The sequence below is a fragment of the Oxyura jamaicensis genome, chromosome 9 (assembly GCF_011077185.1).
Source record: "Oxyura jamaicensis isolate SHBP4307 breed ruddy duck chromosome 9, BPBGC_Ojam_1.0, whole genome shotgun sequence".
Taxonomy (NCBI): domain Eukaryota; kingdom Metazoa; phylum Chordata; class Aves; order Anseriformes; family Anatidae; genus Oxyura; species Oxyura jamaicensis.
In genome coordinates, this window is record NC_048901.1 from 21,880,937 (window position 1) to 21,905,804 (window position 24,868).

Genomic DNA, 24,868 nt, shown 5'->3' on the forward strand with positions numbered 1-24,868 from the left:
AAAATCTAATCTAACCACCCCAGTGAGACAGCGATGCCATTTTGCATTTCTGATCCTTCAATGCCAGAACTCGAGCTGAAGACTGAGTAAGAGGGGAAAGACTGGGACTATTTTCTTCTAATTGTTATTCATTTTTTTTTGGCTTGCACAGCTGCAGCCGGCAGTTGTAATACTAACAGGAACCAAAACCACAAGAGACAATAGTTTAAAATGTCTCTCCTGGGCAGGTCTCACTACTGCTACATACATTAGAGTGAACTACACCTCATAGTTCAGCTGCTTAACTTAAAATCACCATCAAAAGCCCCAGATGATTCCCTGTGAGACTGTATCTAGTAAAACACAGTAGATTGCTAAATATTAGAAATTCTAGGCATCAGATCCAAGCCTTCAGTCATGTTATCTTGAGAGCTAGGATAAAATTTCCATTGCTGCTTTAAAATATGGGACAAGCAGCACCTAATTATCTTGAAAACTAAGCACAATCCCTCCAGCGTTTTTCTCTGTAACTCTCCCCAGCTCACTTCTGTTAACAGAAACACCACCTGAAAACTGTGCTAACATTCCAACACCAACAGCACTTCCAAGCCCTGAGTGCTGTCTGTAAAAATGGCTGAACGCTCAGATCAGGTGCTTAATAGCCATCCTCTAAAGCTTCCATTCTTACAAAAATATTAAGACCAAAGTTTCCCCAAAACATTTTAGAACAAGCCCTGGACGTGCAAGAACATTTACTGGATTCCTGGTAAGAGTGTTGGTCAGCTCTATACATTTCTTCATTCCAGGCAGCTGCATTCTGCTATCCTTGCTCGAGACCATTTCAGTGCTCTATTGAACACTTCAGCTGTATTCACCACATACCAGTAGAGAACAAATTCTGCAACCTTTGGAGAAAAATGCTGTTTCAGAGCTTATCCTAAGCCCAAATAAATATTTACGCTTATTAGACAAAGACTTTGACATTTATCCTAATCAACCATTTCAATCATGTTTTTGTTTTTAATTCTATCAATTTCATGACCTCAAACTATATCCAAAGGTCTCCGTGGTTAAGTTTTCCATAAGAGAGGTACTTCATTTGGTTTCAATTTCTTGTCTTTCACTCCAATGGATATCCTTGACCTTGGATGGTGAAAATAGCAATTCCACATCCAGTTTACCTTCTCTAGACTACTTTCTCTATATTGCCAGCATCTCATCCCTCTCATTTATCTCTCCCTGAAGCGAGTCTGCTTCCATATGGGAGGATAATGTTGTCACCTGGTATTCAGACATCCTTCCTTGCTGTACTCTGTGATTGTTAAGGCACTGCCTGCAGTACTTCATCACATACAACATTCCATCTTTCCCTTACGATTTCAGCTGTGGAGGAGGTGGGGCTTACCTGAGTATCTACTATCATGTCATTTTTCTCTAGCACCTTCTCTGAATACAGATTTTCACAGAGGTGATTTGACCACTGTCATCTCAGAGAAGCCCCGTGGAGATTTGGTATCAGGGTAAGCCTTCTGCAGGACCCTAGCCTAGATACCCATTAACGTGTAGGAGGCTTACTTCTAACGTACATGACTCTGTTAGCATCACATTTCATTTGTCACTACACTCCATATGCTTGCAAACACCTACTCAGAGTTGCCAACTGGTTGCTCTGCAAGTCTCATTTTAAAACATGCATATTTATTGGCTTTTTCGGCTTAGGTTGCCCCAGAAAAATGATACCTTGCTCAGCCAAGACTCTGAGACCATTTCCTGGGATGGTGCTGTTCCGACTACATTATATTGGGAGAGTAAGTCATTAAGATCACTTCACTGGTCCCCAAAGTGCCCGCCACCTTGTGGTTAAAAGCATTTGCATGCCATTTAAGGCATTATACAACAGCAAAATATTATAATTGTTTGAAAGAGAAGGGGAACTTTACTACAGAAGACTGAAACAAGATCAAGGGTAAGCCCTAAGAGGTGCCAAGATACTCAAGCTGCAAGATCACATGCTGTGCAAGGTATAAAGCCCCAAATACAAGAAGTTGCTTCCAGATTTGTTTCTTCCTAAGTTCCAGGTTTGATTATTTTGAACACCTGATAAAATCAGAGATTGAAATCAAATCTGGTAAAGTTTATTTTTTACTGAACGTGAGTCAGAATACATGAAACTAGGTATCTGAATAGGAATGTCCTCCTACTCACCTGTGTATATTGACAAATAATTCCTGCAAGAGCTACATCTACAGCATGCATCTAGATTAATACTTTATTTGGTTGCTCATGATCCAGACATCCTAGAAGGTAAAACTGACTCAGCTATTTCCATTTTTCAGATGGAGAGTAAAAAGTAAAATAAATATTGAAAAATCAGTCTAATCCTGCAATTTGATTTATATCCACTAAACCCACATAGAGTTTCACTGAAGTCAACAATCTGTGCCTGGATCTGATTACAGGATTAGGGCTGTTGAAACTGCAGAAGGCTTTCCTTGACAACAATCCAAAGGCAACAGCAACAAGAGAGGGGGAGGAGAGTATTTTTAAATGCAACTGTTTCTCAAAAAGTCTCATTTTCTTCCCAAATTAAAAAAGTGTTGAGACAAACATTTTGTTCAAATATTTTCATTTAAGGTTTCATGAAGTGGCAAGTTTTCCAGAGGGCTGACACTGAATTGTATGTAAATTTCTGGCTTCAACCTCCTTATTAACTGACACATTATGCAGGTATTTGCAAAAGCAAGCTTTTGACATTTCCCTTTATCATTTTCTTTACTTCTTCCCCTCCCCATTTTACAACGGGGAAATTAGAAGTGGGGAACATTGTCGATATTTTAATTACTTGAAATTTCATCTCTATAGCATGAACAGTAGGGTTTTCATTAAGGATTATTTCAAAAACATTCTTATTCTTAATTTATGAAAGACCTTTTTGTTACCTGGTAGTGTGTGCTCTCTTAAGTGACAGGTAAGAATGTTACAGTAAAACTTATGAATTTTCTCTATGCACTGCTCTACATTTAATAAATAAGTTACTCTTTAAATGGTAGAGGAGTTAATTCACGTATGCAAAACATGGTATTTTGATTTTATATGGCCCAATTGTAAAAAATATAAAACTTTAAACAAGCCATTAGTCACATGGATTAAAGCATGAGCAAGTTCCAATCTTTCTGCTTACCTCAGCTATAGAATTATTCACTGATATTTAGGCATATTTTAAATGAAATAAGAGCCAAGAACTGCCTTTGCAGTTAAACCTGCCCTGTGCATTTTCTATTCTCCTTGGTACTTTTCCTCATTTTTTTTTTCCATACATAGACCAGAAGTTATTGTAAAGCTTACTTTTCTTTGGGGCAACAGAGAAATCAGAAGTATTTCTCTTCAGAAAACTGATTTTAAGGAAGCATTATTCATTTATGCAAATTGCTTTCGCATGAGCCAACTCCAGCTTTTCCCACCATTTTGCAGGAAAAGTGAAAGCACCAAAACAGCAGGACAGGCTACATGACAGCCTATAAGCAGCATTTCAAACTTAAAAGGGAAAAGGAGATGAAAGTGTTAAGCATTTTTCTGTCAGGTTTATAGGAAGGTTCCCCTTCATTACCACCACCTTGAACAAGCCACACCAGTGTGTTTGCTTCCAGGATCAGCCCATTAGGAGCAGTTATTTCCCATCAGCTAAGCAAACGTCTGGCTGATTAGAAAGCAACCCATAGAGCAGAAACACATCCAGGGAGGTGTCTATAAGCAGCAAGAACCATCATCATCATCCCACACTGGTAGCATGTTTGTAGACAGAGAACGACCTGGTCTGCCATACCTCAGGTCTGGACAGACCATGCTAAACATACCGCTTGTGTGGCTACTTGTCGTACAAACAAAGGAAGAAACTTTAGATGAAGATCACTCAATTACCTTTTTTTTTTTTAAACACTTCCATACCTTTTAGAAGGTATTAAATGCAGAAATACCTCCTGTCCACCTGATTTTTTTTTTACATCTATTGTATATTTCAACTCCTGAAAACAGTCTTGCCAACATACTGAAGACAAGCAGCATACCTTTGTTTATCTCAGAACTTTCTTTCCTGTGCTGCTCCTACACCAAAGGTATCTGGGGAGATGACTAATTGTACAAGAACTAAAAGCTCTTACTGCCATGAACAAACAGCCTCTGGAGATGAAAGATGACAACCCCTGTGGTGCATGAACCCCATCTGCCATCAAGGCACTGAAGCCACATAGTGCTTTAATGTGGATCTGCTTCTTGCATAGTATTGAACTCTCTGAATTTCTAGTAAGACCCAATTGTAAAACACCTCAAACGAACTTTCCTAGGTCAAAATACTCCTTCCCACCTTGATGGATTGCTCCCCTGCCCCAGCTGCTCCTACAGTGAAAGTACTCATACATCATCCCCAAATCCCAAGAGATCAAGAACTTGCTAACAGGTTTTTGTTGTTTTTATCTAAAAAACAAAACAACATTCTGTAGAGTTTATCGGTTATCTTTAGGCAGATGATTTTAGTACTTCCTCATATATCTTGGAAGACAAAACAAGAGCCTCTTACCCGACATCGCAGTGAGGTCAGCGCTACGGCTGAACAGTTCTGTAATTCCAAGACCTTTCAAGACATCTTTCAGATCAATTTCCTGTTCTACCGTGAACCTGGAGGTTGTAACAAAAAATTGCAAAAATCAGAATGGAAGGAGTACTTAAAGATTGAAATTTCTAGGTAACGACAATTACAGTACTGAGGTAAATAATGTAAAGCAGGAGATTCAGCACCCGTTGTATAGCAGTGACACTTTGTATAAAAATGCTTACAAATAAGTTAGTTTACTTTCACAGCCGAAATATTTCCTAATGCAGAAGCAGTTAAAAACATGCTGATGGTACATACAGTCCCTGACCATAAAACCCCAGAACAAAATTATGCAGCAGCTAAATGCAAAATGCTTGCATCTTACACAAGAAGTTTACTGTAAGAGCTGAATTTAATTGTAGACATACTAGAATGGAATAAATAAGACAAAGGACTGTAAAAACTTCATAGGCAGCTGTTGGCCAAGAAAGAATAGGAAAGGATACTCCATTTTTATTTAGACAGATTAAGCAAAAGACCAACAATTATGAACGCTAATAGAACACTATGAACACAAAAGCATTGCTGACTTTGCTTCTAACCACTGCTGTAGCAAAGTTCTAATTGGGTTTTGAATATGAATACAAAACAAAAATAATTGCTAGTGCAAATGCACTTGTGACGATCACCTGCCAAGACTTTGGGGACTTCAGGATTAGCTCACAAACCCGTGGTCTAGGTTACATTACCTATTCTGGCAGGCAGCACAAATTGAGATTTATCCTGAGGGCAAGATTTTGACCGAGAGCTTGTTCCATTTGCAAAGACTTTTCAAACATTCTAAAAACTCATGCCTGGTATTCATAAAATGAACAGACTCAAGTTTTGTATATGGGCGGAAACAGACTGGGCAGCTAGAGAAACAACAAAATGTGTCAAAATACAGTGGCAGCCCTGCCCAGAAGGTGCCAGAAGTCTACAGACACAAGAGACAAATTGAGCAGAGTTGTGAGTTCTTTGCAGAATGACGGCATTAAAGATTTAAATTATGTTGACAATGACTGGTTACCGCAAGTGTACAGCAAAATATGTAGTACATACAGTATTGTTAGTTTCTCCAGCAAACCTTTTAGTCACAAACAACTCTGCAATTACAATGTAGTCTTTAGTGTTTTGTCTGTGCTACTAGACCCAAATAAAATAAAATATCCTTCTGCGCAATTTCCTGTATTTTTTTCCAGGACTAAGCTTCCTCAAATACATGTAGGAACACGTTCTTTCCAGGAGAAAGTATAACGCAGAAATCTGAGCATTGAACAACAGATGAAAAGCTGGGATGAGTGATACCTCTGCATGTAGAAGCCTTGGCAGCTTGAAAAAGAATAACCTGGACATCAAAAGATGACTCGGTAAGAGTCAAGTGGATCTTCCTCACTTACACCAAGTGCATTCATAATGATCCACAAAAGAATAATGTTAATCATTACCCAGAGAAGAATTTTATGCAAGCTCAAATAAGATCTGGAGAGAGTTCAGGCCTGACAAATCACTGATAGCATCGCATGTGGTCAGGTAACCTGTCCAGATGAATTCCAGTCTGTGCCTGGAATAAAACAGGAGAACTGATACCTGTGGTTTTATTGTTTTTGCAGTTCTCGAAAGAATCACAGACCAAAAGATTTATGTCCTAGAGGAAGCTTCTCAGGTGTTCTGGCATGGAATGCATCAGCACAGCAGCATTTTTACAGGTAAATAAAAATAGAAAGCTTTTCTTCATGAATGATTGCCCAGGATTGTGACAATTAGGAATTCTCATATGGTAGAAAAGGCAATCTAAATGAGCCACCACTCAAAAACAGTATCTCCCCTATTTTCTTACACATACTAAAATGAGCTACAGATAAGCTCTAATAATATTTAGATTTCCACATATTCCTTATAGCCAGTGACGTCAGTTTTGGTTTCAAGTATCTACAACCTAACCCCCAGAAGAGACATCCAGTCTCATTTCCCAAGGCAGGTATTTGCTGTACGGCCAGACTTCAGTAATGCTGAACACAATACTTGCCCCAGCCCACGGTTACCTGCAGTATCTGTTCCCTGTAACAAACAGATGGCCTTTTTCCTACAATCTTTTAGGTGCTTCTGGTGCTGAAAATAGCATGAAAAGCGAATTTCAGTACTTTAGTATCAGAGTCAAGTTGCAACTGGGAACAGTAAAGACTGAATGGAAGTAAGAAAGCACAGCCACTGAAGGGAAAATGAGAAACGTGTTCACCATAGGGCTAGAAAAGAAAAGGAAAGACTGGTCTATTGAGTCAAAAGGAGAGCTTTCATTGCTAAGCAGTTCCGGAAGGTTCACCAACACACACGTACAAGCTCCCAGATGTGTCCTTAGGAAGCACTCAGCAGAAATAGTGGTAAGGGACACTGACTGCCCGATAGCTATTAGTTGAGACAATGAAAAGTGATGATGGGAATTCAGCTCCCCACCTCAATGTTCCTTTGTGAAGTCTTTCCTATTATTTAAAATGCAGTGCAAAAAGCTGAGCAAAAATGTTTTCCTTCATTTCCACTGTCTTTGGGTCACTCCCACACAAAATGAAGGACAGAAAGATGCTTTGGGAGTAGAATTAGATTGAGAAACTAAAGCGCCTCTCTGGAGAGTTGAGCAGAGAAAGATAATCTATTCATGTTTTTCAAATTTAAAACTTACATCAGCATTAGATTCAAATTACACATGTACGTCATTGACAGTCTCCTTTGTGGTGTACCTGAAGCTTTTGGTTTATATAAAGCACTAACCATTTCAGGCTCTCTTCTAGTTTACGGACTTTCAAGACAGAAAAAAGACAGCTTCATCTTGTAGGAGGCTGTGCAACCCTTCAGAAGTGCTGAATTTTTACCGAAGTCCTTAGGTGTTCAGGATCATGTGGGACTGAGCACACTTTCTAGTTACACAGAGAAGTGAACTACAGCCTAACGCGATTCATCCCAGAGGCTAGAATTTCAAAAATTACTATAAATTCTGAGTGAGAAAAAGCAAGAAATTCCAGGTTCTCAGTTTTGTTCTAATACATTGCATTCTGCAGAACAAGAAGCAGAGGAATAGCTCCATTTCAACATATCAACAATTTCTTGCTTGGAAAAAAGCCCCTCAGGATCTGAATCACTATTTCAGCCTAGTAAGCGGCCTGTAATACCAAGCTGCTAGCTGACATCAATGCCAACTTTTCAGCTGGAATTTCAGCAAGGCTGTCCTGAGGTGCTAGAACTAGCTTGCATAATTTAATAGACTGAAATCAAACAACAATAACCCTGCCACGCTGCTGTTCTAACCAAGCAGAGCAAGGCAGGTTATGGCTCTTTCTCAGGCAAAGTCCTTCTATCCAGGGCTAAACATGGGCTGCAGACGTTGGCTGTGTGTATTTATTTCAGCAGTGCAGTTCTACACTTCCTGTGATTGCATCCCAAGAACAATAAGAATGGCCTCATAAAAAGGGGACTCAAGAAAGTATGTTAAGAGCGGATAATACCTGGGTTTTTTGATAGAAAGAAAAAAAAAAAAATCACACAAAGAAACTTATTTCAACACCATCTCAGGCATTTTTAAGATGCTTTCAATGAACACAAAAGAAGGAAGGTCGTTGTAGAAAGCCAAGCGTGCTGGGACAGTCTTTAAGAGGCGATCTGCAGACTGTGGTACTGTCACTAGGTAGCAGTTCCTCCTGTGTTCTTCAAATAAATTGTTAGTTTTGTAAATTAGATTCATGGTCTGTTTCACTTCTATGCAAAAAACGGATTAAATTGTTGATCACTTTAGCCTGGGTTAAGCTGGAAACAATGATTTGAAAATGAAAATGAGAAAGTATAATTTAACAATTCTGTACAAATCTCTCATTTGCTATTAAGAGGCGTAATATGCAATTTCATTTGCACACAGATAATGCAGACAGAAACTGGGAAGTTGTGATTAACTCTGCTTTGGCTAGTTGTTCAGGCCCTATTACAAGTGTGTAAGTTTAAAAAATGTTCACTTTATAATTGGATAGCATCTTCCAGGATATAAAAATTTAATTTTATTCCACTGCTGCTTTCAGTTTCTCAGTGGACAGAGCCTGCAGGCCACATTTCATAACATGCCTTCCTGAGTCAGAGCATAAAATATTTATGAAGTTTTTATTTAGAGCATTGATAAAAATCCTGCAGATACCCTCCAAACCCCTAATGGAAATCCAACACCTTGGGAACATGCAATCAATCTTTAATTTTTATAAGGAAATTGCAGTATTACCGCATGGTGTTTCAAGCTCATGAGACCTATCTTATAATCAGAAAATACTGCAGGTAATCAGCACCTGGTTGTACCTGTTTTACCTCTGTAGCCTCAGTTTGAAAACATTTACCAAGTTCTTTGAGGTTCTTAAATGAGTGACAGGCATGAAAACTAGCCCGAGGAAAGAATTGTTGGGCACAGAATAAATAAGGAAGTTATATGACCACACAAAACCTCAGCCTCCAACTCATGTCTGAGGTCCTCACTGCAGAGAATCCTGGAGTCTCTGCTGCTCAGAGCTCCTGGGAAATGAAACTCCAGGTGAAAAACAACCACAAAACGCCAAGACTGTGCATTAGGCTCTGCCTGTACAAAATCTGCGGTGCAACTCTGCTGCTGTGCCTTCTTCAAATGAAGGATTACTAAAAAAAGGAGCACTTACTACAGGACAAAGATACAGAGCCCCAAAAATGCTTCTGCTCCCTCACTCTGACTCCAAGCATAATGGCTTTAAAGGGAAGAAGAACTCGATCTTAAGCTGGATTCAGGGCATGCCAACAGCAGCAGTCCATCTCAACCTAATTTATCCTGGCTGCCCTTGGTTTATGGTGCTCAGCTGCAGACAGCTCCTTCAGAATGGCTTTTACTATGGAAAGAAAGCTGATAAAAAAAGAAGGATTCTCGCCCTGCTCTTAACTTGTCAAATATGACCAGCCCAAATCCCCCAACATGGGGAAAACAATAACTATTTTAGTGATTAGAAGAATTCACTGTATTTTTCTTCTGCCATGTACTGTTTTGCACAGCACCACAGAAAGCTGAGTATGTAGGGGTGATCCACGCCAAGCTTGTGCCATACTGTTATATCAGCACTTCAATTAAATCATTATGAATCACTTGAAGAGCAGTATGAACCAACGACACAGTTAGTAATAAACAAGTATAAGGTAAGCATGGAAAAACAATTAGAGGCAGATGAAACAATTCTAGGAAAGAGAACTAAGTGGTGTGTGTGAGTAAATACACCACTGAACACATAACTTATGCCTACAAATAAACAAATTTTACTGCTCTAAAGAAAAAGAAATCAACCCTTATAAATAAAAAAGACAAAAATAGACTGACTAGAATTACCTCTCAACATTCAGTCGTTTGTGTCTACATAGACACACCATTAGAACTTTTTAAATTAGCAGCAAACAGTAATCTAATTAGTACCCAAATGAAACATTTTAGCTTTTGTTAATAGAGGCTAGCGATATTTCTATGGCTAAATGGAGTGGTTAACATAATGAGCTCTGCAATAAAAGGGGAGCCATCATTCAGAGTGAATATACTGCTGATGAAGTAATCCTTTCAGGAGCTTACACACCTGGAAGGGACACAAATGCAGTGTTCACTTGTTGCTCAAACTACCACCACTCTACCCTGCATGCCCTCAGGCTTTCTTGTCACAGCAACCTTCGTGCGGGTACTACATAACTACAGACTTGATCAAGATGTTCAGGTTTTACCTCCTCTGCTGCTCCAACCAAAATGAATGCAGTCTTTCCCCTTTATTGACATGGGAGCATATCCTCACCTTGGTAAATATACCTCCACTTTTTGCTTTTTCACTGAGTTAGCCCATTCGTTAATCAACGAGGCTTTGACGAGTGGTTCCAGTGTGACCAGCGGAACTTCTTGTCTGGAAAGAACGATCATCATACTAATTTCATCTCCCTCGTATGGTATTTCCAGAACTTGATAGATACCACCTGCTTCATTGGAGCCATCACTGAACTCTCCTACAAGAAAACGCACAAAAAAATTCTATTTCCTTATGTCTTCACTAGAGATCATGGAAAAATAAAAGGTTAATCCTAAACAACGTTTACCAAGTACTGGAGCTAAAGATGACCCACAATTCTATGTAAAATTCATAATGGTTTCTCCATCATAGGATTTGAGCCTTACTTCTGCTTTCTTAAAGCGGAAATCACTATCACTGACCATCACTTCAGGGCTAACCCGAAGTTAAAGCATTTTAATGAGGACGTTATCTAAATGACTCATGAACACTGACAGGCATGGGGCATCAACCTCCTCTCTAGAAAGCCTGTTCCAGTGTTTGACCACCTTTGCAGTCAACAATTTTTTGCTAATGTCCAGTCTATTCATTTTAGTATTTAACACAGCACAAGAATGTTGTAGTGAGAAGCAGGAATAGCTCCACAGTTGTAAAGAGTTTAGAGATAATGGATAAACATTCTGAAATTCCCCACGTGGCACCAAACATATCTAAAAAGTAATAAAAGATGTCATTATATATGTTGCTATCCAGTATGATACAAAATCACACACATTATGAAAGCATCAAATAAGCATCCCTTCGCTGGGCAAACACCACATTTAAAATTCTAGGTGGATGAACAGTCAACAATACAAATAGGTATTACTGCAACAAAGCTATTAAGGGAAGACTTACTGGATTTAAATTGCTAATCTCCAACTCACCATAGTAAAACTCTCCCTGCTGGTACATCATTGGAATCTGCACCTCGCTTTCATCATCTTTAGTAAAAGAAAAAGTTCTTGTATTTTCAGGTCTGAATTGTGATTTCCAATTGCCTTTAAAGTAGATTGCATTGATGAGAGCCAAATGAGTGAGAGCACCAAAATCTCTTGATGACACAAAATCTTTGATCATATCTAAGAAGAAAAACAACTGTCACTCTGCATGTCAAATTGAGCATTAAATCAAAACTTAAGACAGCTTGAAAAAAGCAAGAAAATAAAAAGCTTTGCTACCATGTAATTTCCAATTCAGATGTTCCATTAAATCTCAAATTAAACTGTCAGTGTTTTGTAAACGTAAAATCACAGTGTAGGTGCATAAATCTTTCATTTGCTACATGTTAGTCAACTGATTCTTGATCACTACTTAAATATAACCCCACAATGAAATCAAGCAGAAAAGGGATCAAAAATATTTACACAGGTGCTATAATATAGTTCAGCATTATGCTCTTAAGGTGCGCTCATCTACAAACTTGGGTTCCAATCCAAAGAAGAACTTGAAATGGATGCTTCAAGTGCATAAGCATACCTACTCAAACTTTACCCAGGCCAATTCTGAAGAGCTCAGTTTTGCATCAAGTAACATCCCACTGATTAGTAAGGACTAATCATAAAAAAAGTTCTCAGCATTTGTTCCACTGACGCTAGCTCTTGAAAAGCACAAGAGAAAGACACCCAGCATCTGCTCTGTGCAAGGAAGTGTGTCAGCAGAGCATGGCAGCTGCTTTGCTCCTACTCCTAAATAAGCAATTTACATTAGAATAGTCTCACCTGCCTTAACTCACCTTAAATAGTTTTTCAGCAAAACAATTTTGAGTTTGTTAAATTTGGTGCACTGACCAACCACGTTTGTCACTATTCTTGAAGAATTACAGCCTACTTCAGATGGCTTTCCTGCTTGTTCCTATTTTTAACTGACATTGTAGTGTAAGGTGTTAAAATAAACACATTCCTCAGTCTGATTATTACTTCTTAACCCATGGTTTAAAACAAATTAATTCTGCTTTCTGGAGCACATGACACCTATCAACTGGAGTGAAATTTGTGCACCATAGGGCAGTATTTGTTTTGGTTCACTGGTAATACTGAATTATACTTAGAACATTCTTAAAAATGAGATATGACCCATACTTTCATACTTACGGTGGGAAAAAAAAAAAAAAAAAGGAAAAAATAAGGAATATACTTCAGGTTTTTCCTATTTTATTTGGTACATCATTTCCTCTTGTGCTTTTCAGCCACATCTTGTTAGTACACAAACATATGTTAATTTTTCTGGCCAGAGAAACCTTCATTTATGTTTTCTGCTCTGAGCCTCCCATCATGCTAAACATGCTGGAACTGGAAACCTGACTGTCTTATACTCCTTACCTAATGAGAAAATGAGCCTTCTGTCAGAGCTGGCAGACAGGAGAGAATAAAATGTAGTGCTCAGAGATTAGGCTGAGGGACTGTTACTATCGCAACCTAATGCTGAGAAACCTATAGCTGCCTTTGTTAGCTCGACAGTTCCTTGCAGGATGATGGTTATGAGCTTGGTCAGCAGATGTGGCAGCTATTAAGCATGAGATCTGGGTGCTCTTATAAAAAGTCTTACTTTTCCCTCAGACACCATGCTTCTGAAAACACCGCACAAGCTGCTGCATTACTTACATTCCCTCTATTTCTGCAGCTTAAGATAAAGGACAGAATTTATTATGAATATAATAGGCTCCATTTTCCCTTGGAAAAACTAGATCATTTAAAAAATGGTCTAGAAGCATTATACGAGGTGTTTTCCCACTTTGGTACTGTAAATTTCCATACAGCATTATGGTTTCTTAAATGCTCATACAATATGATGGTATTATGTTCCCTAAAGGAGAATCCAGTACCTTCAGTTTCACAATGGTACAACTGATGTTAGAACTGGATTTCTGTTGAATTGCTCAAAATATCATCCAGCCCTCAGAGGGCACCAGATGAACTGCAAAGAGACCGTGCTTTGATCCCTAGATGGGGGCACTACATTCACCCCCATGCCTTGACTGCACATGCATTCAGAAAGTATCGCATCTCTGGGATGCCACATGTGAACAAGCACCACACCAAGCAGATCTAACAGGTACATTTACATCAGTCATTTTATGCTTATTCATTTCCCCTGCTACACGTTTTTTTTGTAAAACTCTGGTGACAATATTCTTACAATAAAATACCCTTTCAACATGCTATCTAGTTCCCTCACATGGAAAAGATTAAATTACAGGGTCTGATTTTGTGCTTATTAAAATTATCCTTAGCATTCATTAGTATTCAATTTCTCTGTACCTTGTACCTATGAGTTTCTCAGCATGTGTGATCCTCCCACACATCCAAAGCCTAGGTCAATAACCCCTCTGTAGAGGTGTTTTCTGCATTTAGCAATAGCACCTATCTACTTTTCATAACTTAATACCAAAATTGGTATTAGAATGACTGCCATTAAAACATTCTCCTTCAGTAAATGTTACAGATGATCCCTGCACAGGAAAAAATATATATATAAAAGCATGAAAAGCTGATACTAGTATGTGTTTTTTTAATGGGAGGAGATATCGTGACTTTTATCTGTTTTGTGTAAGACTATAGTAACAATTCAACTATGTTGTGTAACTCTGGAAACACAACAAACGCTTACTGCAGGAAGTATATAAAAATCACGTGGACTTACTATTCGTGTGATTCTCCACCCACTTATTGATGTGGGTAGCTACAGCTGCACTCTGGCTGAAATCTATATTCTCTACTTCAGCTTTAAAGTATTTTTTCACCAACTGCAAAAATTTGTCACTGACGTGAAATCCATTCTGCACATAAAGAGAGTTAGCAATATTCAGAACATAATGACTTTCTTCACTAGTTGCCATATCAGAAAGGTCCTTCAAAAAGGTAAACTCATCACCTGAGGAAAGAAAAACAAGTTCAGTGAGAAGGTTTTAGAAAAAGTTATTTCATGTTTTTCTACTGGAAATTCAAAGCCATTTTATGAAAAGATTCTTTTTTTTTAAAAAAAAAATCTAAATCCAGTAGTGATCAGCATATGTAGCCTCATTGACTGAAACCCGAACACACCTTCAGATCTGAAAAAAACAATCTGCAAGGCAGAACACGTTTAGAGCTTATTCTTTCTACTTCCTATAATTAGCAATATTAACAATCCATTTGAACTCCATTACAGACAAAGCTACCAAAAGCAATCCTTTCAACACGAAGAGTAACTTAAAATTATTCTTATGAGTCATACTTCTGTGCTTTACCACCACAAAGCCAACAGAATTTTCATTATTTCCTAAAAACTGTTTAGGAGCTTGGTAAGGAAAATTAAGTTCTGATGCTAAGGGACCCCCACAAGGTTCCTTCAACAAAGATCAGGTTTAGAATTTCCCAGGGTACTACATGCATTAAAAAAAAACAACAAACATAAAATGTTTAACTGTTCCTGCAGACAAAAGCCAACAGGACTCAAAAAATGTGGTCTGCTTCAAAACATAAGGCTTTTACTGTTGCATTGCCTACTTGAAGCTGAAAATTCTAGCTTAAAATTTGAATTCAATTATATGTTCTAATCTCAAATTGTTGGAGTACTTTCCCTGAATAGCACTGATGCAAGAATGGTGAATGGTTTGGCTCAAATCTGTTGCATAACTCTCTCAGTTACAACTAGGGGATAGTTTAATCAACATTTAGAGAAACTGCAGAACTAAATATTCACCATTACTTCCACAGAAAGACATAATCTGCAGAGAGGTATGGTGCAAAAAACTTGCCAAATAATTCCTTTCTAAACTGTATTCAGAATTCCTTCCCCAATATCCATTTGCTGAGGACTTAAAAGTCCAAGTTCAAGGAACGAGACATTTCATTCAGGTTTTAAATCAGTCATTCCAACATCAAAATTCACAGAAACCTCTTCTTCAGAACAATTTTTTTTCCTCCTTTCCTGATCTTCTCCATTTGCAGTCATAATAGAGTGGTTTGCATTGAATATGTTTGCACTTCACAGCACTACATCCAGATGCATGACTGCTTATCCCATACTACAAGCAGGATGGCATGGTAGTATTGTTCTCTGCTAAAAGTGCATCTTATGTATCAGCAAGGCTGAGGGGAACATGTGGAGTATCATGCTGAAACAACCAAAATGCTTCTATTTCCTAAATTAGCCTGCACGCCTGTATGATGTATTATGCAGTGCAAACAGAACATTAAAGACCTAGAATTTACAATAAAATCTACGTCTTCTACCTATAAGAACCAAGCCAGTTTTGTCAAAGTAAGACATAATGCCTTCAGTCAACATTTTCATATTTTCTTCTAAACAATATTGCTTAAAAAACCTGCTTTCCTTTTCAGGTTTCATTATAAGCCCTAAAGAAAAAGTACTTCCAAAAGTCTTTTCACAACTGTAGAGGCAAAAGCATCCTTATTTTGCAGAAAGGAACAAAGATTAATAGCTAACTGCAGTCACCTAAAATTCAGGTGCCCAAGTCAAGATTGTAAATTGGCATCTCTCAACTTGGAATCCACTCAAGCATGCCTCAGCAGACTCAGGCCAAACAAGATGTCAAGAAGCCTACTTATTAAGAATCTATGAACATCATTGGGTCATTTTCATGGTTGTTCAAGCATTTTCAAGTATTGCTATCTGTTTCAAGACCAAGAGCCCCTTGTAAAACATGACTAAAAGGCCTTACCATTTTTTAAGCTGTCAAAACCCAATGAGTGACGAATTTCTTTCAAAGTGGTTCCATGGGCTCCAAGCTCTACCATTCCCATGGCTAGTGCAATGCTCAGAGGAGAGAAAAGAATATTCTCATCTTCTCTTGCAGCTCGCAGCTGATTGTAAACATTCACAGAAAGCTCAGCAATAGTTTCATCAGGAAAATTTGTCTTGAAGGCTTTACTTTGCAAAACAAGCAGAGACAACAGTCCGAGGAAATACATGTTGTAAGATTTTAAGATCTGCAAGATAAAATATAGAGGAAATAAGTTAATCTTATAAATAACAATACATAACACTCAGAAAATACAATAGTATTTTCAATTTTAAAGCTGTGTGGAAAAAATCTAGTTATGGAGTTAAATGTAGACTAGTTATTTGGAGGAAATACTGATAGATATACCCTTTGAACTGAAGGAATCATTTATTTCCCCCCCAAATAGCCTATTTCATTGTGTGACCTCATGCAACTTCTACAGAAGAAGACATCAAAGCACAGCAACGCCTTTCCTACTTTTCCCTTTAAAGCAGGATATTGTTAAGCAATCCTGATTTGGCATTGGTGTATATTTCTGCACTTTGTCCACCAAGGAGACTTAGAAACACATTTCTTTCATTTGACCTTCCAGCAAGATGCAACTTATTCATCTAAGCCGCTCTAAGCCTGAAACTGGTAGAACTGCTTCAGGCACCGCAGGAGAGCTCGCTGACACTGGTGACAAAGGGAGCGTACCCTGATGTTGCTTGGTTGCAAAACCCACGGCAAGCAGCCAAGAAGTCTGTTAGTAAATAATGAAGAGTTGGCTACTTAAGCTAGCTATAGAGAGGAGCCCTGCTCAGAGACCTGTAGAGAAGAGCTAAAGTCAGGGCATTTCTAAAGTCAGGGCATTTCTAAAGTCAGGGCATTTCTAAACTCAGGGCATTTCTACCACAACGGAGCAGACAGCTCTGGTCCAGAAGAAGGATTTGCATGTTACCACGTCAATATGGGACAAATTTGGGTGGATGTTGCTGTTCTGCTGAGTGAAGTCCACACGCAGCCAGGCCCAGGGCCTCTGCCTCGTGCTTCCCAGCTCCACTGTTACCAGAGTTTCTGTGCACCTCACACGGAGGCCCTTGGTAAGCTTTGTACAACATTTATATAGCTCATCTTGTCTTCAGAGGACTGTGTAGCATTAGATAATTAACTTGCATAACACTGAACGATACATAATTTAAGCATTATTCTTCACATTTTATAGCTGAGAAGCAAACAAGAAGCAACAGGGTACACGTACGCGCCTTGGCAGCAACCCATGGGGCCACTGTTTAAGATTCTTCCTGTCCCTCACCACGGCTCAGCCTTTTATTTATTTTTTTCAGTGAGAAAATGAAACAGATGAACTAGTACAGCAGACGTGCAGCAGGGGAAAAGGGCAGGATCTCAGCGAGACACAAGCCAGAGGCCTGTTCCTCCCTCTCCCCGTCTCCCTTTTGATGACTGTGTACATATTACTATGAAACACACTCCATTTCTCAATTCCTAATGAGCCTGCCCCTGTGCTGGCTTCACTTCATCTCTGGGCTGCTGGATGAATCTTTCTGATATCAAGAACCTCCACCAAAGGCTTGTAATCTCAAGGCACTGAACAAGTCACAGGGCCACAGCTGCAGCTCCGTATCGTGCTTGTTACTTGGTGACTGTATAAACATACATATAAAAATATATATATGACATATAAAACTAACAAACTTGATTTGTGAGTTGTTTTTTTTTTTTTGGGGGGGGGCATTTGTCTCATCCTAAAAGCTTTACCAGGTGTGACATCATATGAACTCATGTGCCAACAAAAACCACTCCAAAAACAGTGAGGCAGAAGTTTATCTTCCATGTTGAGAATGAAAACAAAGCATCATCGTGGCTTTTAAATTGGCCTGTAAAACTGGAGAATCTCACATCCTAATTTAGGCAAACTTGAGTTGCTCAATGGGATTGTAATTACACAGACAGCTCCCACCCTATATGAAGACAATAATACCAAACAGTCCAAGCTCTGTAACCTTGCCAGGTGTCTACAGACCTGAGATAATTTAGTATTTTAAAAATGGAGGTTTCACCAGATTTTTTTGTTGCAGAGGCAGCTATTCAGCACTCCATCACTGATCCTTGCCACATATGCTATTGCTAGGCAGGCTTCGATGACTGCAGGAGGCAGAGGATGCACTCAGGTCCTTTGGTGGCAGTGCTCTCAGGCTATTTGTGAGGCAAGGGCTTTCTCATTGCACAAGTACAAAATAGGGGAAGGTGTTTTAAAGCAAACTAAAGATCTGTGGGATATATCAGTAGGGAAAAGGCTGTAGAAGAACCCTTGTGCCAGACAAAGTGAAAGTGATTATCTGTATGTTTTGTTCTCAGTCTAACCCAAGACATTTGGGGTAAAGCTTTAGTTCAACTCTGTTCTGCTGGTACACATTTACACTGCTTTACTGACAACTGGGAATCTCTCTTAATTATTATTCTAGTCATAAGTTACTGCTTCTCTGATTCCACCTTACTTTAGGCTATATTATACTTGGTTTTATGCAGGTCTTGATCCAACAAACAGCTGAGCACTTAGAGTGCAGCATGTTCTTAGCATCTTTCTTCAGTAAGAGGAGGGCACTCTTGTTCCCACAGCAGTATGGAATTACAGAGCATTTTAAAAACGCCTGTACCCTGCTCACAAGCATACTTCAAGCAAAGGAAAAAAAGCTGAGTATTTTGCAACGTATGGCTGGGATGTTAAACAGTTCTTGAGTATCAGACTTTTCAGGCAGCCTTTTCAGACTGTTTATCAGCAGCCCAGTCTGTCATAGTCAGTCCGTAACAATGAAATCAGTTAAATACGGCATCAGTTGAAGAGGAGATGAAGTCTACAGTGAACAGTCTAAAAAATTCAAAGCCATCTGGTTAAAAAGTTACTGCATACATTTTGCATTTCTTAGCTACCTATGTGATTAAAGTTGTTAAAGTTGCTTTCATCCCTTAAGCACATGAAATATTAAGACCAAAGATGCAAATTTCTCATCTGACGTCCAGTGACAGATGCTAAAATAAAGTAGAACTTAAATCAACTGATACATGAATACCACTCTCCCCTACTGGTAAGGGATCAAAGAACCAGCACAGACTCTTCTTGCAGTAGTCTCTTCTTGAAAAAAATTGTGTATCAAATCATCTGTTCAAACAGAGGTTTGTCAGAGTGTTAGTTTTGTTCTTCGTTGTAACAGTTCTCAGTAAAAAGGCAGTAACAAAACATTAAACAATACAGTATTGCCTCAAAAAACTGAGAAGTGCCTGCAGCTCCATATAAAACATTATTGCACACTTGTAGAGATGTTATTTGATGATTTGTACCTCCTGGTGTTTGCTCTGAGTACAGAGATAAGCCTGTTTCACCCAGGGACTTCTTTAGGTTTTGGACACTGCTCTGTGGAGGGTTTAAGAGTTCCTTGGACCCATCGTAAGGGAAGACACTCTTCTTCCTGATTTTTCTTGTTTATTAATTCTCACACTACCTAAAATAATCAGAGCTTCCAGCTATATGCCCTTCAGTAGCTGTTTGCATTGAAGCAAAGTTTCATTCCCCAAAAGCTTGTGTAAAGGTTTCATCACTCCTGGAATTCAGTTTGCCACATTCCCACAACAGATCACAGCCAGCTCAGTGGAAGGGCAGCACTTCTGTTCTTTGTCCTTTAGCCAGCACAGATGTACTCCTGTACATGGGCAGAAGGGAAACCAATTTTATAACATTTGAAGAAAAACATGCATAGGCTAGAATACAGGGCTGATTAACTATAGCTCTTGCCTTCCTCCAAGCATAAGGCTGGAATGACTAAGAGGAAGTAGAACAACATCGCCCCCTCACACCCACAAGCTGTGAACTATTCAGATCATTACATATGCTTTCAGAAAAATGCAAAAGGGGCAAGCATCCTCTGTAAGCCAAGATATTTTGAGGCATCATACCGACAAACTCAAACTGAGTTCACAGAAATGAGGCACCGTGAATTCTGAAAGAGCAAGAATTGAACTCACAGTAGGAAGGTGCCAAAAATTCAATTAAGGGTCGAATTCTAGTACCTTGTGCGTGCCAGACAGGTTGGAAAAAAAAGGTTATCATTTGCTTGTCTTTTACACCCTCAGACTGTGGGTTTTATAAAGAAACTCCTTTGCAGCTTTAGAAGCCTAGAGACTTTACAAAATAGAACTGTGATATATTGCCTTAGTTCCTCAGCACAGACTAAACTAAGATTAGTTGCCTTAAAGATTACTCTTGGCTACATGTAAGCTAAACACCAAAAGTGTGGGAAGCAAAAATGGGAAAAACTGCTGATTCCTTTTGAGCAGCGTGTAAAAGAAAAGCCTGGGAAGAAAGGCAAGTACGGTGACAGGACTGGCTGCATTCTTTCCTGTAAAGAAGGGCATCTGTAGGAACAGACAAGTTTGGCAGAACCGTTTTGTAAAGCACAGATGCATTTACTTAGGGAGCAAGCCCTGCTGGTTGGAGGGCAGAAAACACCAGAGTTGCATCATGTTGGAGCTGGGTGCCTATTCTGCCCCCCAAGGCCAACAAAACTGTATCATGGCTGTGACAAATTATGGAAGGAGACATGCTGAGTGAAATTCAGCCAATTGCTTTGCCAGTTAGCGAACAGGACAATCAGAGAAGCCTTCTTTATTCCTGCTGATCTCCTGTTAGCAATCGTAACAAACAGCACCATGGAGAGAGGGCTGCATAACTACAATTATCATTTAAGAACTCGCCACAACTCTCACTCCAAAGAGACCAGAGGACACCAGTGGACCAGAGGAGATGCCCAGAGCTGCTCACATTTGGGAGGGCCATGCAGTGGCTGCCGCAGCTACCCTGAAGGATAAGCAGGAGGCACACAGCAGCACAGAGATGCTCGGGAGCTGGGGCATGTCACTGTAATCAAGCATCTAAATACAAAGTGTACATCCTACCAACTGCTTTACAATCTGTGTACACAATCCACTTGGGCATACTTGTACATGGAACTGAGAGGGAGCCTTCTTGAAGACCAGAGGAAAAATAGTATTGATTTTCAGAACAAGAAACATTGAATTCATGAGGTATTATTGCTTAGAGCCAGGTGGGATGATATACCCAAGGAAACAGGGAATAACTAGGTGTCCATAAGACATTAAGATACAGCTATCATGTACAGTGCAAGCAGTACATGATGTTTACAGAGTACTTGCCAAAATACTTGCTATGACAAGGATTACCTTTAGCCAGCAAGTCAACTTCGTATTGGCACACATTTTTATATTCCTGTATCGCAAAACATGTTTACCTCAAAAAAACATTTATCCTTAGCTCATGTGAGCATATGACCTTGTAAAATGGAGATTCGACAGACAGATGTAGAATCATTAAGCTCGTTTGATTCCATTTGTTTCAGAGATGTGCAATTACATTCATATTTCAATCTGCACAGACATTAGTAATAAAGTTATGGGATTTTATCACCATCTGTCAATTATAGAATTGCTGCCTTCTGGAACAGGAAACCTGGAGGTCAATTTCATTAGAAAGCAGCACAATAACAATATATCAAATACTATGGTATTTAAACCACTAGCCTACAGGAGCTAAAACTAGGAAGTGTTTGGGCCACACTGAAATCTTGCTCTCCAACCCACAGCTAGGCAAGCCCCTCAGGACTTGGTTTTAAGGCCCCATAATATCAGCAGCTTCTAGGAACCCTGAAAAGAAAACATACTGAAAACTTTCATATTGACAATTTCTACCATTAAATCCCAAATGTTTTTAAACTTTCATGGAGCTTGGCACTGAGTCACTAACCTGCTGAGGCAATTATGCGAGCCAAAGTTGTCTTAATTGAGCTTCCTCAGGCATAATCCCTCAGCTCCAATTAAAAAATAGCAGAAGATGCTGAGAAGCTATGTCCAAAATACTTAAATTTGAATAGCCTAAAGCAAACATCTAAATCCAAGTCTAGACAATTAGGGTGGTCTTTTTTTTTTTTTTTCCAAGGAACTACTGCTATGAGGCCTGCAATTTTAAGGACCTATATACGATATCTGTATTTGTTTTTCCTGTCTAGGAGAAAAACATTCAAGTTTTCGCAGAGTGTTTTTTGGTGACAGCTCCAATGTGTCCCACAAGGGATGAACTATAAATAAGAAAAAATACAAAAAAAGTCTCAAATAGAAGGAGCTGATGTACTAGTACAGAAGTGGGGGATCCCAAAGGTTCGGGGGGGGGAGGGGGCGGGAATCTGCAAGCAGCCCTTCTGAGAAAGTCAAAGCCAGAGAGGGGAGAGGTTCAAGGCTGGAGACAAATACTACATCGACCTGCTTTCAACAGTCCAGAAGGGTCTACCTGTCAAGTCCCACAGAAACAGCTTTATCAGGCATAGATTTTTAATAGATATTCTTTTATGCTTCAGGGAGGGCTGTCAGCCCTGCATGCCACTGAACGAGACCACTCCCATGCATGTTGGTCTCAATGCAGTGAGTTTACGATTTTGGGCATTTTCCAGTATTCAGAAGTGATATGGATGGATTTCTCACATGAACAGAGTAGAAAGGTCTGTGTAAGTGCCAAGCTGCTTTACCTTGGATCCTGTGAAGCCAGCAGCTGGAGCCTCCTCTTAGGACTCATTTTGCTATGGAACAAGGACCTGGGAGGGGAAGCTGGGTCATAAACTCAAGAACTGATTTTGACAAGCTCTACTTCTGGACTTTTTGACAAGACCAATGTAATACTCCACTCATTATGCAATTATCTAGGAAAGATCCCAAATGAAACAGTAACACTACTTTTCCTCCCCCAGATTTCCACTGGGTGGTTTAGGAAAGGAAGAGGAAGGGATTCTATAGTAGTTTTCTATCGGCAGTAAAGATGGCACACAGTTATTTTAAATACAAAAACAGCTTCTTGCCTGCTCTTGCATGTACTGCAAATTCCCTTACTTACAATAAGTCACATTTCTGTTATTTTACTGTGAAATTCAGTTGATCAGCAAGCTCCCAGAAGCAAGCTCCCAACTATAATTCAATTAAAAGGGCAGTAGCTAAGTTTCACCATATGCAACTGCCAGATGCAATCACTGCAGTTCAAGTCTAAAGGCAATGTTACTGCATGTACTGGAGCGTAGTTTTATAAGTGATGAAAGCTGTCACTTATGTCACAGACACTGCTGTAATGCATTATGATATTACAGTTTCAGCAGAACCAAAAAACATTAATAATACATTTTGTGAAAGCATTTACAGGCTTCAAGTTTGAAAATACAGTGTTCCAAGTGCCATGCACTCTCTTGCAACAGCATATGTATGCAGAATGGGAGTTGAGATACCGCATTAAACTGCGTACTGCATCTGGCATTACACAAGCTCTCAAAGCCAACATTAGACCTTCAAGAGTTGGAGGACTGAAGGACACAGCTAGTTAGGGATAAACAGAACAGGGGCCCTTCAATATCTATAAAGTCATTGGAACGGTGAGTATCACACCAGAAGTACCTTAAAATTGTTTCTCTTTGGAGGAAATTTTCTGAATCATTTGAAAAACTTACCAACTGAAGAAAATTCAAATGAAGAAGAGTTCATGAAATTCTTAAATGCATTTTAATAAAGAGCTATTGCCTTTAAATCACCTCAAAATAGCTAAATAGACAAGGCATATATACTCATTGTGAGACCATTTCAGAAGTTCAATGTATTGAAGCATTAACTTCTGCTTGGTTCGGCTTCCTTCAACCGGAATTCAGACAAAAAAGAGCAGGTTATGGATACAACTAAATCAAGAAAATGAAGAAAGTTAATTAAAATGTATCAGGGTTTCAGAAGAGTAGTTTATCACTTCATGAACTGAATGCAAGTGAGACATACAGAACAGCTTTCTAATCTACAAAACAATATTGGCTTCAGACTTGCAATCAGCATTGAGCTCCATTTACATTTAGGTAATGTCACTATTGCAAAGAGAGTTATTATTCACTTGTTACACCACTTAGATCAGAATTAACTTCTCATAGCACACAAATAAGACATACAGATTGCTTTAGAAAAATATAACAGCTAACCCTAGCCTTAAAGTAGATGTTACACCCAAATTAATTAAGTGGCAAATCATCACTGTAAACATTATTTACAATGCACAGGTATCGCTTCTTCAACACTTCACCTCAAGGTCCATTCCTAGGCACAAGACAAGATCCCAGCAGCCACAGCCATGGGTGAACTTCCAGCCAGCTGCGATTCTTCCTGGAAGCAGCTGCACCCACCAGACAGGCCCTCAGGACAGCCCTGGCCCTGACGGCCAGCAGCAGCAGGGCATTAAATGCCAGCCCACAACAGCTCAGGAGCACGCCACCAAGGCCAGGCCATCAGCAGCCTGCTGGGAGAGCCCTGCTGGCCGAGGCTGCACAGGACGTCCAAAGGACTGCTTGGAAACCAGCTGAAAGAACTGTTTTGGCAAGCATGCTAGGCCTGACCACAGAGCCACTGTTAATATAAAACCAAAATGAAAACGGTTGTAAAGCTGGTCTCACAAAAAAAGAGAAAAAAATATAGAAGTGTTTACTTCTGAACCAGCAGAATTGAATCAATGAGCAACATTTAACAAACATTTAACACTAATACTATGCAAGATTCCCCACTTCAGGTATTTCTTTAACATCAGAACATCTGTTACAAAACAAGAACTTC

General features: G+C 39.3%; 1 protein-coding gene across 2 annotated transcripts in view; it reads right to left on the minus strand.

The window, feature by feature from the left end:
• LOC118171772 (neuroserpin) overlaps positions 1-24,868 on the minus strand; it is a 45,201-nt gene that overhangs the window by 5,681 nt on the left and 14,652 nt on the right. For both annotated transcript variants that reach the window (XM_035335167.1, XM_035335168.1), the window contains exons 2-6: positions 16,118-16,385; positions 14,095-14,325; positions 11,340-11,534; positions 10,426-10,630; positions 4,553-4,650 (exon numbers count right to left, since the gene is read on the minus strand). In XM_035335167.1, coding sequence (XP_035191058.1) covers positions 4,553-4,650; positions 10,426-10,630; positions 11,340-11,534; positions 14,095-14,325; positions 16,118-16,367 — 979 coding nt within the window. In that variant the 5' untranslated portion in view covers positions 16,368-16,385. The remainder of the gene's footprint in view (positions 1-4,552; positions 4,651-10,425; positions 10,631-11,339; positions 11,535-14,094; positions 14,326-16,117; positions 16,386-24,868) is intronic.